The sequence below is a fragment of the Nelumbo nucifera genome, chromosome 6 (genome assembly GCF_055504915.1).
Source record: "Nelumbo nucifera cultivar China Antique chromosome 6, China Antique-T2T, whole genome shotgun sequence".
NCBI classification, from domain to species: domain Eukaryota; kingdom Viridiplantae; phylum Streptophyta; class Magnoliopsida; order Proteales; family Nelumbonaceae; genus Nelumbo; species Nelumbo nucifera.
This window is the reverse complement of record NC_142654.1, coordinates 51085907-51104629: the sequence shown is the minus strand read 5'-3', so window position 1 is coordinate 51104629 and position 18723 is coordinate 51085907. Positions and strand designations below refer to the sequence as shown.

Genomic DNA, 18723 nt, shown 5'->3' with positions numbered 1-18723 from the left:
AATTGGCTCATGGGACTACCTAAGTTAGTACTCTCTGTCCTGTCTCTAGGGGTACTAACTCCTGTACTACCTAGGTTGATTGCTTTGGCTATGCTGATTCTGTTCCAGTTTACTTTCATAGACTGATGCTTTTCCTGCATTATTTACAATTGGTTGAGTCTTGTAGTTGATTGAAAGTTGGTTGACATTCGGCTGGGAAGATCCAGCCCTTATGGGCTTTTTGTCGCTGGTGAGTGCATTACAGATCTTGTTTGTAGAAGGAACAAGTGGGATTGTTCTACCGACTACTAATGAGTCTTTGATTTGATAGCCGATGTAGATTATGTAATGGAAAGTCAGGTGATGGGTTAGTGTTAGCCTGCTTGAGTGTTTTATGTTGAAGCACTTTAGGACCATAGCAATCTAGTCCTCTTCGCTAGGCCTTTTTAGCACTTGAGCTACTTGGGCCCTCCACCTAATATTTTCTATTATGTGTTGTAAGAACAGTGTGTGGTGACCTCACATGATGGTTGGTGCCTTGGTGGTAGTTGTAAAAGCACAACTTGGGTTCCATTCTTCACCAAGAACATAAGCGCGAGATCCGATATCTTTAAAGCTACTAGTTGTGACATCTGTGGTAACCTCACATGTGGCTGCAGTTATTGTTGATGTCACTGAAGAAGTTGTAGGATCATTTCTTTCATCTCATTATGTTGCTACTCCTATCGGTCGATTCAGTTGACCTTTTGGAGGTTGGTGGCTATGTTTTCTAGGCGGCCTTCAATACTAGCAACCCAATCCCCAAGGCTATAGACTTTGTTGGCAAGGATCTTGATCTCCTTGCCTTCTTCATACTTGAATTGAGCCTCCGAGACCAGAGTATTTTTGAGGTCTTCACCTTCTTGGATACCATCTCCTTGATTAAGAACACAACTAGATATTCTAAATGTAAGTCTCTGTGAAAGGCACTATAGAGGCCTGCCCGAAAGATGACAAATGGCTATACAATAAGGGTCATTGGGAAGCTGAGGAGAGGTAGGAATTCTCAGATCTTGAATTTGAGATCTAGGAGGGAAGCTTTAGGCAGGAAGAGAGTCCTCAACTAGGAATAGTAGAGCTTACAGTGTGAGAGTATAAATGCGTGATGGATCTCTTTAGGAAACCCTATTTATGTATTTTCTAGGAAACTTTCCTCTTTCGTGAAGTTCCTTTAGAGTTTGTTACAAAGTTGTTAGGTCGGTGACATCTGGACTAGTTGGGCCTTGTCACGTGTCCATGCGGGGTTACCTTGGATGTGAGCATGTGAGCACAAGTGTTGCTAGTCCCTCCTTTTGAAGCCTTGGGTAGACTCGTGATGGGAGATTTAGTGTAAGAATGTTATGTGTTGATCCATGTACAATGAACGAATAATAAAAAGCAGTGGTAAATAGAAATATGAAATCATAGGATATAATTACGTTGTAGAATCATGATGGCCTCATTGCGATAAGGGATATCAATACAACGCGATACCATAATGTTTTACTATGATGAAAATTGCAACATCAAAGTTGTGATACAAACTTGCGAGATAGGCCTGCAACATCCTTTGCGTGCTATTACCCATCTGGGATCGGGTGTTGTGGATTGTAAGAGTAGTTAATAGGGTTCTGCAGTAGATCCCGAATTGGAGCCAAATACATAAACTATTAGTGAGGCTACCAAGGAAACCATGCGCATAAAAAAGTTAGTCTAGGAGCTGGGGTCGTTCCATATTAGACCCATAGCTCAAGTGAAGGAGCCTAGAGCCCACTCAAAATCAAAGCATATCAAGTGAAATTGTCACATCATATGGCGGATCATCAAAAGAGGGGTTTGATTGTGAAACATTGAACTAGACCAATCAGATATTTTTGCTTTTGATTTGCTACTAGGGGATCCCTTTGGGGTTGTACCTAGGTATGTTGGTGTTGGTGCAATCAAAGATGGGACTATAGCAGATGGATATCTAAATTTCTTGGCAGTAGATTTCGAATAAGTTTAAAATCGATTTGCCAAATGCTTTTATACTAATAAATAGTTTACTTTTGGAGATGGTTTGCAAAATACTTTTCCACACACTCCATAGTAGAGAACATGACACTAAATTTCACAAAGTTGGGATACATCCTTCCCAAAATTGCAATGTTTGGTTAATGAGAAAGCAAATATCATGTAAATGTTTATAAGACCAATCAGAGTGATCTTGTATTAGAGAACCTTAAAATTAGACTACGTTCACCTTTAGCATTTCCACAAACCCAATCCAGCCTGTTGGTATCTCTATATTATACAACAAGATCATGTTATAATAGTACCTTTGGCAAAACACTGGAGTATACACACACATGATTTGGCAACCAGAACTTGACAGATCTTCGTTTCCACATTAGAGTCCAGGATACACAAGGAAAGACATTGTAGTAGATTTCTGGATACACGTACAGGAGTAAACTTTTCTGATATTGAATGTAAAGAACTTTCCTTTCACCTGATTGCTCCAAGCAAATTTGCACCATCGAGTTTTGCACCCTCCAAGTGCTGAGAGGTTTCAGATGCAAAGTGCAGTAAGAGAGCCCATAAAACTTAGCTTATCAAGAAACAGAAAGAGCAAATGTAAATAATTCACAAATTCCTTGTCATTATATGAAAAACAATCACATGTTGCATTTTATGAGACGACAATGTAACGTGTACTCGGTCTCTGAAACTATCAAGGCTCAACATCTAGAGTACGTATTTTCTAAGTTTATGAAGCAGTGGGTAGAGTTTGCAGTACAAAAAATAAGTCCTGTTCCTGTTTTAACTCTGAAAGACGTACAATTAAAAAAAAAAGAGGGTTTTGTTATAAGAATACAACTTTACATATGATGCAGGGCAAAAGTGTAGGGTAAGTTGAACCCAATTTTCCTCCAGGTCATTATAGACCTCGAATGGCTCTCATGATGGTCTGACGATCAGGTATCAATGAGATCCCAAATCAGTTCCATGGGCCAACAAATATTCATGAACAAACCCAAGCCTAATAAATCATTGAGTTGAACCCAAGTGCCTCAAAATTGATCCCACTTAAGCAAGCCCAGAACGTTGGTTGCTGACTCAGGTGGACCCAATATAATATGCAGAAGATTCAATCCCAATCAAAACTTCTCAAGATTCTCATAGTAATGAAAGCTGAATTGTTTATTATAATTTTATGGTATGATACTGACTCCATGCTCTTAAGATGGTTAAGCGTTCTATATGTTTAGTTAGTGTGTGGTCCCATGTTTCTTCTATGTTTTTAAGTGATGCATTTAGCATGAAAAAGGTGGTATAGAATTTTTGAGATATCATTTTTTTATCAATAAGTATCTTTGAGATATCTAAAAGAATATTAAGCGTACTCATTCCTTAGTTATCACTTAAGAGGGAATAATGTAACTCATCCTCCTCTATCTTCTTTTCCACCAGTTCCCATGTACCATTCTTATATAGAGCACTGGTTTCTTCCTTTATTGCATCAGTCCATTTAGGAATAGATAGAATCTCTGCAACAGTTTTGGGGATGGGGACACTATCAATGGAAGAAAGGAAAGCACGGAAGGAGGGTGGGACATTTTCATAGGAAACATAATGCTAAATGGGATGATTGGTGGAACAAGATCTGACACCCTTCCTTTTAGCAATAGGAAAGTCTAGATCACTAGCAGCAAGGACAACAATATCAATAGGATCAAGGACATCAATAGGGATGGGAGTACCTAGCTGAGGAGGATTTTCCTTCGAAGAACCTGATGATATCGGCTGCATGGCTTGAAGTTAATCCACGACTCTTGAACTTAGTTGAGCTTGCAATGATATAAAGGAAGACACAATAGGGAGAAAGAATATTGGGAGGAGGAAACAGAACCTGAACTAGTTTCTTCTCAACCCTATACTCCCCTTTAGGAGAAACAGAAAAGAAGGGGTCAAACTCAAAGGAGACGTCCATGGAGATAAAGTACTTGTGAGACACAGGGTAAAAACACTTGTAGCCCTTTCAAGAAAAGGTAATAACCAAGGGAGATGTAGGGAATGGCTTTAGGATCAAGTTTACCCTGAGTGGTAGACAAGTCATGGACAAAAGACTGACATCCAAACATATGCATAGGAACTGAAAACAACAAAGCTTTAAGGAAGAGGAGTTGATGTGGGGTCTTATAATTCAACAACCGAGAAGGCATACAATTAATAACATAGGTAACAGATAACACAACCGAGATGTTGGCTATAGCTGCACCCTATGATAATGGAATTTGGTAAATGGATGTCAACAACAGCCAGAAGGATTTGTTACCAAAGGTCAAGAACACATGGTGTGTAAGCTCAACACACCCATATATGGATTAAAGCAATATTCAAGAAGTTGGAACGTCCAGATTGACTCAATTGTCAAAGAATTTGACTTTGAGAAAAATCTGGTTGAACCCTATGTTTATAGAAAGATAGTGGGAGACAAGGTTGCATTCTTACTTCTATACGTAGATGACATTTTGCTCATTGAGAATGACGTAGGAATGTTAATAACAGTGAAAATATTGCTCTTACAATAATTTTCCATGAAAGATCTTGTTGGAGAAGCTTCTTATATCTTGGGACTTTGACTCTATAGAGATAGATCAATGCGGTTGGTTGGATTGTTTCAGTCTATTTACATTGACAAGATAGTCAAGAAATTCAACATGCAAGATTCCAAGAAGAGAGCATAATGTATGCTATGTTGTGCACTTGACTTAACATATCTCAAGCCGTTAGTGTTGTAAGCAGATTTCAATCCAACCCATGAATAAAGCATTGGACAACTGTGAACAACATATAAGGATGGCAACGAGGCAGGTTTGGGGAAGCTTTTGTAAACCTCCCACCTCTCTAAACCTCCTTACCCATACCCACCCCAAAACCCATATAGGGGGATTTTGAAAATCCAAACCGCATCTAATTTCCTATTATTTCTTATTATATATAAGCAATAAATAAGTAAAATAATATAAACAAACAACAAAATTTTTAGCTATTTGATTACGACATTTAAAAAACACCAAACTATCAATTATCCTTCACATAAAATTCAAAATATTATTAAATTCAACATTTAATATTGTACCCTACCTGTACCTATACAGGTTGTAGAATCCCAAAACCTGTCCTTTAAGCAAAAACAACCTGCCCCATTGGGGTGGGTACCTACTAGGTAGGTAGAAGTTGCCATCCCTACAACACACTAAAATATCTAAGAACTAAAGATTGGTTACATAGATGTCAATTTCTAGTTTGATCTAGGTGATAGAAAGTCTATGTCTAAATATATCTTTATGATTGGATCCTGTGTTGTCAGTTGGAGAAATAGCAAACAAGGGTCCATAGCAAACTCTACGACCGAAGTCGAGTACAATGTTGCATGTGAGGTTGCCAAGGAAATAGTTTAGATGAGAGGAGATCTACATCAGGAGTATGCACCTTTGTGGGAGGAAACTCGGTCTCATAGAAGAGTAAAAAATAGTTAGTTGTGGCTAGATCAAGTGTAGAGGCTGAATATAGATTTATGGCTCATGGTGTTTCAGAACTGCTTTGGGTGAGATCTCTATTGAATGAGATTGGAATAAAAGCGAATGATGTTATATTGTGACAACCAAGCTGCAATCAATATTGCCCACAATCCAATTCAGCATGACAGGACTAAACACATTGAGGTTGATAGACACTTCGTAAGAGAAATGGTGACAACTGGAGAAGTCTGCTTGCTTTATGTCTCCTCTAAACTACAATTGGTTGATGTCTTCGCTAAAGGGGTTGCAAAGATAAGCCTGAATACAATCTATGCAAGTTGGGAATGTGTGACATTTACTTCCAACTTGAGGGGGAGTGTTGAGGTTTTAGACAAATCGTGTAGTCTATAGTGGTTGTTTTTGATTATTTATTGTTTAGATAGGATGTGGGGACCACAACACTCTTGTTGGATCCTTTTTGAGCAGTTACAGTGAAGAGGGCAGCCAACATTATTGCTCTCTTTTCTCTCTCAAATCTCTTCTCTTCCTTTTCTCCTTTCTTCTCTTCTTCTATAAGAAATATTCTTTTCTTTTACAGATTTTTATTTCAACACCTTTCTACTACTGAATTGCTTTTGATATGCCAACCAGTAAAATCCATCAAGGGTCAAATATTTGGGCATGTTGAAGCAGTTTAATAAATCACTTGAGTGGGTGATCATAGCGATAGAATCAGCCCCTTTGTTAGACAAAGTGAATATTGATGTTTGCACTCTCTCTAATGAAAACTTAAAACTCCTAGCAATGGATTTTAATAGTATTTGAAATTGGATTTGCAATATATATATATACATATACATATACATATACATATACATATACATATACATATACATATACGTATACATATACGTATACATATACATATACATATACATATACGTATACATATACATATACATATGCTATTTTTTTTGAAAAAGGTTTGCAAAAGTTGTTGATTTAGAGATCTATTCGAGGTATGACACTACATTTTGTAGTCAGGAAGAGGCCCTTCCCTGTAAGCAGTGTCTTGATTATTAAGCAGTAAGAGGTTAAGGGCAAGAGACCATTAGAGAGCTGATAACCTGATGGGTTTTATCTTATATAAGTCCATTATCCTTTGGCTTTCATAGGGTGGTTGAATCCAATGATCACTTATGTTTAAGTGTTGGGCACAAACTGAGCCCAACTTGATGGTCTGAACCAATGTGAACTTGTGTAAGACCTTTGTAGGTCCCATGCCACACAATATTCAGGCCCAAGTGGCAATGCAACACCTAGATATGTCATCCATTAAAGAAAATGGAACTTAGGCCCATTGGCCATTACTAATAAGATTAGTTTAGGAGGTTACAAGAGTTGTCATGTGACATGGGTCGAATTTGGGTATAGATATGGGCATGGAACACCCAATCTCTTAAGAAGATAATGTACTAATCCAAATCTGAATTGGACTAAGTAGAAGTTCAGGACTGTTATCAGTCTTGAACCCTAATGGATTTCAGGATCGAAAATAAGAAAGGTAAGAGGAAAGAAGAGGAAGAGGGAGGAGAAGTAGTAGAACACAAGAGTTGAAAGGAGGAGCAGAAGCTTAATGTTCTGCCGCCGCCACTTTAATTAATATTTATAGGTTATGCTCATTACATGGAAAGGACAGATCTGCCCTTAGTCTTTACATAACAAATAGAGCAAAAATAAGACTGAAATAAATAACAACTGAAACAACTAAATGACCAATAACTAACCCTAGGCAGACTAGAACACCTTCTGCCCTACGAACACAGTGGGACCGTAGCTGTGGGGCCCACATCAGTGTTCTCTACACTCCCCCTCAAGTTGGGAATAAATGTTTATCATTCCCAACTTGGATAGATCTGACTCTAGCTTCTTCCGTGGTACAGCTTTGGTGAGGATATCTGCCAGCTGCATGTTGGAGGTGATGTATGGGAGACAAACTTCTTGTGATGAGACCCTCTCTCGTACAAGTGTCGATCAACTTCAATATGTTTAGTCCTGTCATGCTGCACTGGGTTGTGTGCTATATTAATAGCCGCTTGATTATCACAATACAGCATCAGGGGCTTCTCATACTCAATACCCAACTCCTCAAGTAGTGATCTCAGCCAAAGAATTTCAGCCACTCCGTTAGCCATTGATCTGTACTCAGCTTCAGCACTAGATCTGGAGACAACACTCTGTTTCTTACTCCTCCAAGAGACCAGGTTACCTCCCACAAGAGCACAATATCCAGAGGTAGACCTCCTGTCATCAACACTCCCAGCCCAATCGGCATCCGTATAGACTTCCACCTTCATGTTGCCATTGTTCTTGAACAGTATACCTCTACCCAGGCATCTCTTCAAGTATGCTAGTATTCTTTCTGCTGCTAGAAGGTGCGTGGTTCTAGGAGAATGCATGTACTGACTGACAACACTAACTGCATAACTGATATCTGGCCGAGTGAGGCATAGATATAGGAGCTTCCCCACTAACCGCTGGAACATAACTTTGTCTTCAAGCAGCTCCCCACTCTTTGCACTAATCCTATGGTTCTGTTCAATGGGTGTATCTGCAGGTTTGACACCCAGCTTTCCAGTTTCAGCCAACAGATCTAGAACATATTTCCTCTGAGAGACAAAGATCCCCTGTTTAGATCTAGCAACCTCAATACCCAAAAAATATTGTAGTGTACCCAGATCTTTCACCTCAAACTCTTGATGAAGGAGCTGTTTGAGGGACTCAATCTCATGGCTGTCATTTCCTGTCACCACAATATCATCAACATATACTGCAAGTAGTGTCAGTGAGGACTTCACCCTCTTGATGAACAGTGTATGATCTGACTGGGCCTGTACATAACCGAACTTCCCAAGGGCTAGTCTGAATCTGTTGAACCAAACTCTAGGTGACTGCTTCAAACCATACAATGCCTTATTGAGCCGACAGACTTTCTTACCTGCCTCTGTATCATAGAATCCAAGAGGCAACTGCATGTAAACCTCTTCCTACAAGTCTCCATTCAGGAAGGCATTTTTAACATCCATTTGGTACAAAGGCCAAGTGTAGTTTGCTGCAAGAGATAATAGAACCCGAATGGTGGTCATCTTGGCTACCGGGGCAAATGTCTCCAAGTAACCTATACCATAAGTCTGAGTAAATCCTTTTGCAACTAGTCGAGCTTTGTACCTCTCAATGGAACCATCCGCATTGTGCTTCACAGTAAATACCCATCTGCATCCAACTGGTTTCTTTCCTTTGGGCAAGTCAACTAGCTCCCAAGTATTATTTTTCAACAGGGCATCCATTTCAACTTGCATTGCACCTCTCCACTCCGAGACTGATAGGGCTTCTTGCACTGTTCTTGGAATAGGGACATTAGCAACGGAAGTGAGATAGGACCTGTAGGAGGGAGATAGGCGATCATAGGACAAAAACTGGGAGATGCAGTGGGCTGTAGATGTAGTGCAATGCCGTTTTCCATTACGGATGGCAATGGGAAGGTCAAGGTCATCTGCAGGGGGTGAGGTAGCAACAATGGACGGAGTCTCTGTGGGCCCTGGGACTGTAATATCTGGACTTGGAGCCGCAGAAGAGGTTGGAGCTGGCCGGGACTGCTGATGACTAGGATCAACCTACCTGCATCACCTGTGATAGACTCTCAACTCCCGATCCCCCTGACCACCTTCGCTACTGCAGCCCTCATCACCCACTGGAATAGGTAAGGGAACAGCCCCAAAAGTATTAACCCTGCCCTCACTACACTCCCCCGGAAGAAAAGGACCAAAATCTCCACGCTCACTACTAATATTAACCCTTCCCTCACTGCACTCCCCCTGAAGAAAAGAACCCAAAACTCCACGCTCACTACTCTCCCCCCGAGGAGAGACCCGAGAATAGTAGGGTTTCTCCTCAAAGAAAGTGACATCCATGGATACAAACTTCTTCCCTGAGATAGGATCATAGCAGCAATAACCCTTTTGAGTTTGTGCATAACCAAGAAAGATGCATTTGGAGGCCTTGGGTGCGAACTTGGAGTGATGGGGACCGAGAAGCTGAACAAAACAGGTACAACCAAATGTTTTGAGGGGAACAGTGAACAACTCCTCATCTGAGTATAGAAGGGAAAAAGGAGATGACATATCAAGAACCCGGGAAGGAACCTAATTAATAAGATATACTGCCGTGAGGATAGCATCACCCCAGAAGCGAATAGGGACATTGGAGGTAAACATAATGCTTCTAGCCACCTCCAAGATGTTCCTATTCTTCCTTTCTGCAACCCCATTCTGCTGAGGTGTATGGGGGCAAGTGCTCTGGTGAATAACCCCATGAGTAAGAAGGTAAGAAGCCAATAGCTTAGCAAAGTATTCCTTTGCATTATCAGATCTAAGAACTTTGATCTTGGCATCAAACTGGGTTAGGATCATTTGGTGAAAGTTTTGGGTCAGGGTGGGAACCTCATCTCGTGAACGCATAAGATAAACCCAAGAAAATCGGGTATGGTCATCAACAAACAACAGAAAATATCTGTACCCACCCATGGAAGGAATGTGATATGACCCCCAAACATCCGTATGCACAAGATCAAAAGGACGATTGCTCCTTTTATTGCTCAACGAATAAGAGTGTCTACAATGTTTAGCAAACTCACAGCTCTCACATTGCAACTGGGACAACTCAACAGACTCAAACAAATTAGGAAACAGACTCCTTAAGGACCGAAAAGACGAATGACCCAATCGGTTATGCTTGGCATAACCGAACTCACACTCTGGGAAACAAGTGACTTCTTATCCCCTGACTCTTTCTGACGAGAACTCTCCCCGAGCAGATAGATCCCATTCGTCTCACGGCCAGTTCCAATCACCTTCTTCGACTTCAGGTCCTGAAAAACACACCGGTCAGGGAAGAAGGTTACTGAGCAGTTCATGTGTTTGGTAATACTACTGACTGAAAGGAGATTAGTATCAAGCTTAGGGGCATGTAAGACAGAAGACAAGGAGATGGTATCCGATAGCTTGATGTCACCCTTGCCAGAAATGGGGACAAGAGAGCCATCAACAATAGATACTTTATCCCTACCAGAAGATAAATGATAAGTGGTAAACAATGAAGGCAAGCTAGTCATATGGTCGGATGCACCTGAATCTATTACCCAACAGTGTTCAGTGGTACCTAGAGCTGAGGCATGGCAGGCTGAGGCTCGAGTACCTGAATTTGCGGAAGCACATGTGGCGGGGGCTAATGGTGACTGCGGTGGCTGAGCTGAGTTCCCAACTTCCCCTTTCAACTGTATAAGAGCAGCCCGAAATGCGGCTAAGGTCTCTAAGAATGTGCCTCTTGTGCCAGAGGGTGCTGAATTAGTATGCACTGCCACATGAACGTTACCCTTCTTGCTTCTTAACTTTGCCGGGATCAAATAAGGGTGTAGCTTCCAACATGTTTCTTTTGTATGTTTGGGTTTCTTACAATGCCCACATACCACATAACTGCTGTTCCCAATACTGCCTTCTGCCTGATTCTTAAACTCCATTTTGGTCAAAAGTCTCAAAAAAGGGTTACTACAGTCAAAACCAACACTTGGACTATCAACCACAATCACAAAATCAGTATAGAACCAATCTGTACTCACAGTAGATGTACATGAAACAGGTATAAACTGATCTGAAATCAGTAACCACACACAACAGCAACAGTCCGAACTGTTTTCACCCTCTTAGAAGAGTTCGAAACCCCAAAAGAAAACTAAAAAACAGTTTGAAGAACAATCTGATATGCTGAAGCCAATTTGAGGTTTTAATCAGTCCTAAAAGCCGTACACTCCAGACAGTACCGTACGGATAAGGTTTGTATTAGGGTTAATATGAAACCCTAAAACTGATCAATGTTGAGGAGAACTATTAGGGTTTGCCGCAGGGATAAGATCACAAGGTTCAGTCCAATACTAGGGTTTGCCGCAGGGATGAGACAAAACCCTAGAGAATAGAGAGATAAAACCCTAGAGTGGTTCGGCCACCCTTGCTGGATAGGTCCAACCTATCTTCTCTAATATTACTTCTCTTAGAAAATAAAAGACTTACAATAGGATGCAGTTCGCTGCCTACCAAGGTTACCCGAACCCTATCCCTCTCTGATTCTTCCTGATCACCAACTCGCTGCAACTGTGGCACTTCTTCAAACAGCTACTAATCCTCTGGAGATCTCCAAGAACCAGTCAATGACTCTGCTTTCTCAGCTTCCAGCCTTAGATGGTTCTCATGTGGTCGGCTGGACTAGACTCACATGAGAAACCCTAGCTCTGATACCAAGTAGAAGTTCAGGACTGTTATCAGTCTTGAACCCTAATGGATTTCAGGATCGAAAATAAGAAGAAAGGTAAGAGGAAAGAAGAGGAAGAGGGAGGAGAAGCAGTAGAACACAAGAGTTGAAAGGAGGAGCAGAAGCTTAATGTTCTGCCGCCACCACTTTAATTAATATTTATAGGTTATGCTCATTACATGGAAAGGACAGATCTGCCCTTAGTCTTTACATAACAAATAGAGCAAAAATAAGACTGAAATAAATAACAACTGAAACAACTAAATGACCAATAACTAACCCTAGGCAGACTAGAACACCTTCTGCCCTATGAACACAGTGGGACCGTAGCTGTGGGGCCCACATCAGTGTTCTCTACAGACTATATAAAAAGGGTTAGAGGGAGAGGGGTGAACCATCCCATACTCTCCACTCTCTTGTTCGCTTTCTCTTCCCCCTTTGCATTCCAAAACCCTAGTTCGGACCAACATAGCGAGGGCTGATTCTCATCAGTCCTCTGCTGTGTTTTTGGAGAAAAACATCAGAAAACTTTAGGCTCACACAGCTGCATCCATCCAAGGAGTTTGAAATTCGGTTTTGCAGAAAATAGCATTGCTGAGTTAGAGGCCAATTTGGGTCTAATATTGGGTGTGAATCAACACTTTGGGAGCTGTGTACTGTGGACTCCGTATCATGTATGATCTATTCGAAAATCTGGTTTCAAATATGGTCCGGTTTAGTGCAAGATTGATCCAAAAGTTCAGATTTCAAAATATCGAGAAACCGATTCTTAGGTTGGGCTGAGAGATTTTTTCAAATTCGACTGACAACAGTAATAAGTTCAGCCATGTTTAATCAAATTCTCAGTCCTTCCAACAACTATAGAGTAGAGCTCTTGTTTAGTTTTGCATTAAAGGATAGGGTGATAAAACATTAGGAGCATAGCCCCTATTTTGTGTCAGAAAAAGATGGAAAAAATGGGAGCTTTTTTCACAAATAAAAGGGAAAAACAGAATAGGACAGAGACCCTGCTTGCCAGAAAAAAAAGGGTAAAACACAAAGGAAAATGCAATGGGTGATCATAGTGATAGGATCAGCCCCTTTGTTGGACAAAGTGAATATCAGGGTTTACATTCTCTTTGATGGAAACCTAAAATGTCGGCAGTGGATTGCAACTATATTTGAAATCTGATTTTGCAAAATGTATTTATATGTTATACTACTATTTTATGAAAAATGTTTTAATCCCAATAGAGAGTGTGACACTACACCTTGCAGCCAGGGGAGAGGTCCTTCCCTGTCAGGCAATGTTGTGATCATTATGTGCCAAGAGGTTAAGTGTAAGAGACCATTATAGGGATGATTACCTGATGGGCTTTGTCTTTGGGTCTTAATAGGGTGGGTAAATCCAAGGATCATTTAGGCGTAAATGTTTGGCCCAAACTGAACCAATGCTTATTGTGGCAAGGGTTCACTGTCTTGAGCAGTGAATTCCGCCTAGTCTCCTTCAGGGTAGGGCCAAACCCTTATGGACTTGTATGAGACCTTTGTGGGGTCCTACGCCATACAATATCAAGCCCAAAGTGGCCATGCAACACTTAAGTTGTCATATGATTTGGGTTAAAACTGGGCATGGTTCTGGGTATGGAGCACCTATCCTCTTAAGAGGATAATACTTATCTATTAAAAGAGTTTAGATCCAAACCAGATTTGGAAAATCTTCTAATTAGATTAGGAGAGTGCTCCATATAAAGGGGTTAAGAGGAAGAGGGAAAATAGAACTTGTTCTCTTCACTCTCTTGCTCTCTCCTCTTCTCTCTTCTTTCCTAGAAACCCTATCACAACCTAGCCATTGCAAGAACTGATTTTTATCAGTATTTCTAGTTTTTGCAAGAAAAACGTCAAAGAATATTAGGCTCACACAACCCAATCGATCCAAGCAAGTTGGATAGTAGATTTGCTGAAACAAGTGTTGTTGAATCGATTTTTCTTGTATACTACGCCATCTTCAGTTGGGGCCAATTTTGGAACTGTTATTGGGTGTGAACTTCCACCTTGGGAGTTGTGTTTGTGGTCTTCATATCAGGTATAATCTTTTTTCAATTTGGTTTCAAATCTGGTCCAGTTCAGTGCAAGATCGATTCAGAAAAATGCAATTTTTCAGAACACCTAGAAATTGGTTCCTAGAAGGGTTAGAAAATTTTTGAAATTTCGCCCAACCATCCAACATGGTTCGACCATCCATGAGATGGATTCTAATCCCTCCAACACAAAGTTGGTGAGAATGTTTACTGGAAGTCATGTTGGGTTATATTAATGGGAGGATTCTTGAACCAGAAGAAGATTCCCTGGAGTTCGGAAAATAAGAATCAGAAAATCTGGTTGTAATGTTTTGGTTAGTGAACTCAATGTTACCAAACATTAGCAGAGGGTTCTTGGTCTTAAAAGCTTCTGTGGAAATATGGGATGCATCTACAAAGACATTCTCAAATGGAAGAACAGTACCGGAATCTATCAAATAAGGCTAGAGATATCAAGCTTATGATAGGGGGATAAATCATTGGCTGATTATTACTCATCGCTTCAGGCTTTGTGGAAAGGATTGCATTATTACCAAATGTTTAAACCTACATGTAAGGAAGATGAGCAGAAATTCGAAGATCAAGTTGAACAAAATAGAATATTTTTAATGCAAAGTGAAGCCAAGTATATTCTCTAGTGCAAAGATTAGGATGTCAAATCAATTACGCAAGAGCCATCACAGGGGATGTCAAAGATTCTTCGTCGAGATAGCTTACTTTTATTGAGCCAAGTATATTCTCTAGTGCAAAGTGAAGAAAGCAGAAAATCAATTATGCAAGAGCCATCACAGGGGAATAGGTCCGCCTTAAAGAGTATAGAAAAGATTAGGATGTCAAAAACACATGGAATGGAAAGGATATAAAATAAAACCAGTTTATTCACTGGAATAAAGGAGAAGTTCCAATTGGTGGCAAATGAGAGTAAAGGTTCTAGAAGAACTAGGGGAAGATAGAAATGCATCGGTTGAGGTAGTGAGGAAAAATATGAAGTAATTCACCACATGAACGGGATAATTTTGTTTAGTTGAGGGGCCATTTGATAACAACTCAAATTGCTGAACTAAAAGACTTAATGCTTTGTCTTTTAGTGGATAAAATAATTAATGGAATTGTAATCTACTGAAGCCACTAAGGAGCCCACAACCTCCTTAAAACTTATTCAGTAAAAGACAAAGCAATAGCTATTCAGTTCAGTCACTTCAGTTGTTATCAAAGAGACCCTGAGTTTCATTGTGCTTAGTAATTTACCTACAAGAATATCTTCATACTAAATGATTAACATAGTAAAATAGTAACATTCCAAGCATGCAAGTTTGCCCAAAAAGATATGAATTACCACCTTCATTGTTTCCTACCCTCATCAGTTGCTCCACATAAATAAAAGTGATAATATTTGAATTTCAACTGATTTACTTACAGTTTCTCGTAGGTTAACATCTCGTAAATAAGCCCGTTGAAGATTTGCACCTTGCAGATTAGCACCACCCAATTTTGCACCCTGTAAATTGATGATAAAAAACAAATTGATTCATTGATCTAACTAGATAAAAAACTATATAAATGAATCTCACATTGTTAATAAAAAAAGGTATAGATAAAAGGTGAATATGTAGTGTCTTTCGATAATTGACTCTTGGAAAATAATTCTAGAATGAGAAAAATGTATAGTTTTATCTTCAATCAAGTATAAAGTCAAAAGTCTTCTCTTGTGATATAATATGAAAGAGTCACAAGTCTTCTCTTCAATCAAGTATAAAGTCACACAAAACTCAAGGAACATGAAGTGAGAATCACAGTCGAAGATCACAAGCAAAACTTCATCAAAGTATCAATAATCAACGATATCAACAAGAATGAATGTTCCCATATTCATAGATTAAGTATGTGATATGTGACACATAATCCCTAAGAAGTCAAACAACTCCCAAAACTAATACATACCAAAATAAATGACAAAAAGAAACAAGAATACCAATTCAGAAAACACAAAAAGATTAGAAAAAATTCAGATTCATTGGTTTTCTAAATAGGTTGTTACCTACTAAATTTATGTGTCAATTATAACTGTTAAAGTCTAGTTAGTGGGGGTATTTTGGTCCTTTTCTCTCCTGTTATATGTTTGGTTTGTCTTTTGTTATTTATAAGGGCAGAATTGTAATTTTATAATTATTAGAGGTTAATGAAACACAGGGTCGATAGTGAGAGGAGGGGCTCTCCCGAGTTCTCTCACTGAGAAAACCCTTCTTTTCTTCATCCTTTCTTCTTCACCTTTTCTGCTTCCTTTCTCTTCTGAACACACACCTTTCCTGACTTCTTTTTCTTCTTTCCTCATTCTTAGTAACACTTATAAGGAAGATTTCATGGTATCAGAGCCAGGTAGATCTACCTGGTCATATTGTAACATATGTTTTTGTTCTCATTGAGTATAGAAAATCTTCTATTCAACAAGGAGAGAGGAGGCCTCTATGCATCCAACCATGACACCTGGTGAGTTTTCTATGGTTTTCTAGAGGTCCTGTATTTGGCAGTTTGAAAAGGAGCAGTGGTTAGTGCTTCGTTTGGTGCAGCAGTTGAAGACTGGTTTGTGGTGATTGAATGGACTGTGGTGGTGTGGAAGGTCAGTTTTGAGTAATGTAAAGTCCAGAAATGGTTCAGGTTAGAGTGTGGTAGCTTGTCGGTGTTCTTCCTTGTGTTCGAAGATAGTACAGTAAGTGTCCAGAAGCATCACCCTTGAGTTTTTCCCTTTTCTGTCAAGCTATTTTCCTTGTTGTGACCTATGGCATCTTTAGCCTATGGCTCTAAGTCTGACTTGGTGGTCCAATCAGACATTATTAAAACACAATTAACTACGGTAAAGCTTAATGCTACAAAACTATATACCGTAGGCTAAACCGGTTGAGGAATCCTTGATTAGAAGAGGAAAACTAAAATATATTAAGGAAGGGCAGCCGAAGAGTGGACCCGAAGGGTACAATGAGTGGGTAAAAGAGAACGCACAGATCATGACTTCATTGTGAAACAGTATGGAGAACCATATCAGTGTCGATCTTATGTTTCTGGACACTGCTAAGGAGATAAGGGATCATGCTAAGCAACTGTATTCAGGTCAAGATAATGTGATGAGGATATATCAATTGTATAGGGAATATTCCACTATCCAACAGGGTGATAAGAGTATGGAGGAATATTACGCTGCATTGAAGAATCTGAGAAATGAGTTAAACGTTTATTAACCCCTAACTGTAGACCAGAAGGTTCAACGAGAATGACGGGAACATCTGGATGTTGCAAGGTTCTTATCCAACTTCAGTGAATTTGAACCAGTGAGGGCTCAGAATTTAGGCAATAGTGACCTCCCATCTCACTTTGAAGTGTTTTCTCGCATCTAGAGAGCCTCAAACCCACATAATGACCATGTTCCCATGCCAGAGAGGTCTGACTTGGCAACCATAGAGGAGATAGTGGAGGTAGGAATATGTCTGGTAGAGGAGTTCTGAGAGTGTTCTTAATATGAGTCATGGGCTTAGAGGTGGCCGAAGTGGTGGAAGGGAGTCAACTAGTATGAAGGGTGATGGTAGAAGTGGTTGGGGCCTATTATGAGAGTGTTCTCATTGTGGTCGTGAGGGACATTCTAATAACTTGGACTAATCATGCCATTGTGGGAGACGATAGTGGTAACAAAATCACCTGTGAAGAGTATGAAAGACTCCGCCTGTCTTATTCCGACACTACTGCCACCCTTGCACAATCAGGTATAGTCCGTCTTGTCTCCAATTCTAAATGTAATTCTTGGATAATTGACTTTGAAACTTCAGATCATATGGTTGGATCTTCAGATATGTTTATGTCCTTGTCTTCTCCCTCCATATCCCAAACAGTAACCGTAGTTGATGAAACTTCTTCCCCTATCACTGGTACAAGTAATGTATCTTAGTTCTGACATCAATTTGAATTTTGTTTTCTATGTGCCAAAATTTCCTGTCTTTTGTCTGCAAATAATCTTATTCAGTCACTCCATTTATCCCTATTATTGTGTTTTTCAAGATCTCTAGACGGGGAAGACGACTGGTGGCAGTCATGAAGTTGGAGGATTGTACTTTTTGGATGTCAATGGTCCAATGAAGGATGTCCAGTCATCACTTACTCCTCATCAGTGGCATTGTCGCTTAGGCCATCCCGCGCATCATATTTTGAAGAAATTAGTTCCTACTTTAGAGTCAATATCTCAGTTGGAGTGTGAGTCATGTCAATTGAATAAACATCATAGTGTTTTTTTTTTGTTCCTAGGGAAGATAAAATAGTTTTGAGTCCTTTTGCACTTGTTCACTCAGATGTTTGGGGTCCTAGTTGAATGTCATCTTATAATGGATTTAGATATTTTGTAACCTTCATTGATGATTATTCAAGAATAATATGGATTTATTTAATTAAAAACCATTCTGAACTATTTTCTATATTTCATTCCTTTCATGCCAAAATACGAAATCAATTTGGTGTGTGTATCAAAGTGTTCTGTTCAGATACTAGGCAGGCGCCTAGGCAATGAATTTTATTTAAAATAAAACAATATATCCTAGGGTAGTTCCCTAGGTTCCATAACCATCTTTCCTTAATAATTATCCATAATTTTCATAAGAGAAGTATAAATTTCATGTTTTAAGTTTAGAAAATCAACATTTTATGAGAAGAAAAGGAACAAAGGAAAGAAAATTAAAAAAATATAGGGGGTTGAACCCTTACTTTTGGTATAGGAAAAGAAGAAAAGAAAAGGTGGAAGAAGAAGAGGATATGTAAGAAGA

General features: G+C 39.6%; 1 protein-coding gene across 9 annotated transcripts in view; it reads right to left on the bottom strand.

The window, feature by feature from the left end:
• Positions 1-2067: 2067 nt before the first annotated feature.
• Positions 2068-18723, bottom strand: part of FIP2 (potassium channel tetramerization domain-containing protein / pentapeptide repeat-containing protein) — a 95857-nt gene continuing 79201 nt past the window's right edge. For 5 of the 9 annotated variants that reach the window (XM_088889883.1, XM_088889887.1, XM_088889885.1 and 2 more), the window contains 2 exons: positions 15342-15422; positions 2068-2582 (listed from right to left, as the gene is read on the bottom strand). In XM_088889883.1, coding sequence (XP_088746009.1) covers positions 2304-2582; positions 15342-15422 — 360 coding nt within the window. In that variant the 3' untranslated portion in view covers positions 2068-2303. The remainder of the gene's footprint in view (positions 2583-15341; positions 15423-18723) is intronic. The other 4 variants (XM_010245434.3, XM_088889888.1, XR_016077429.1 and 1 more) reach the window with 4 other exon arrangements.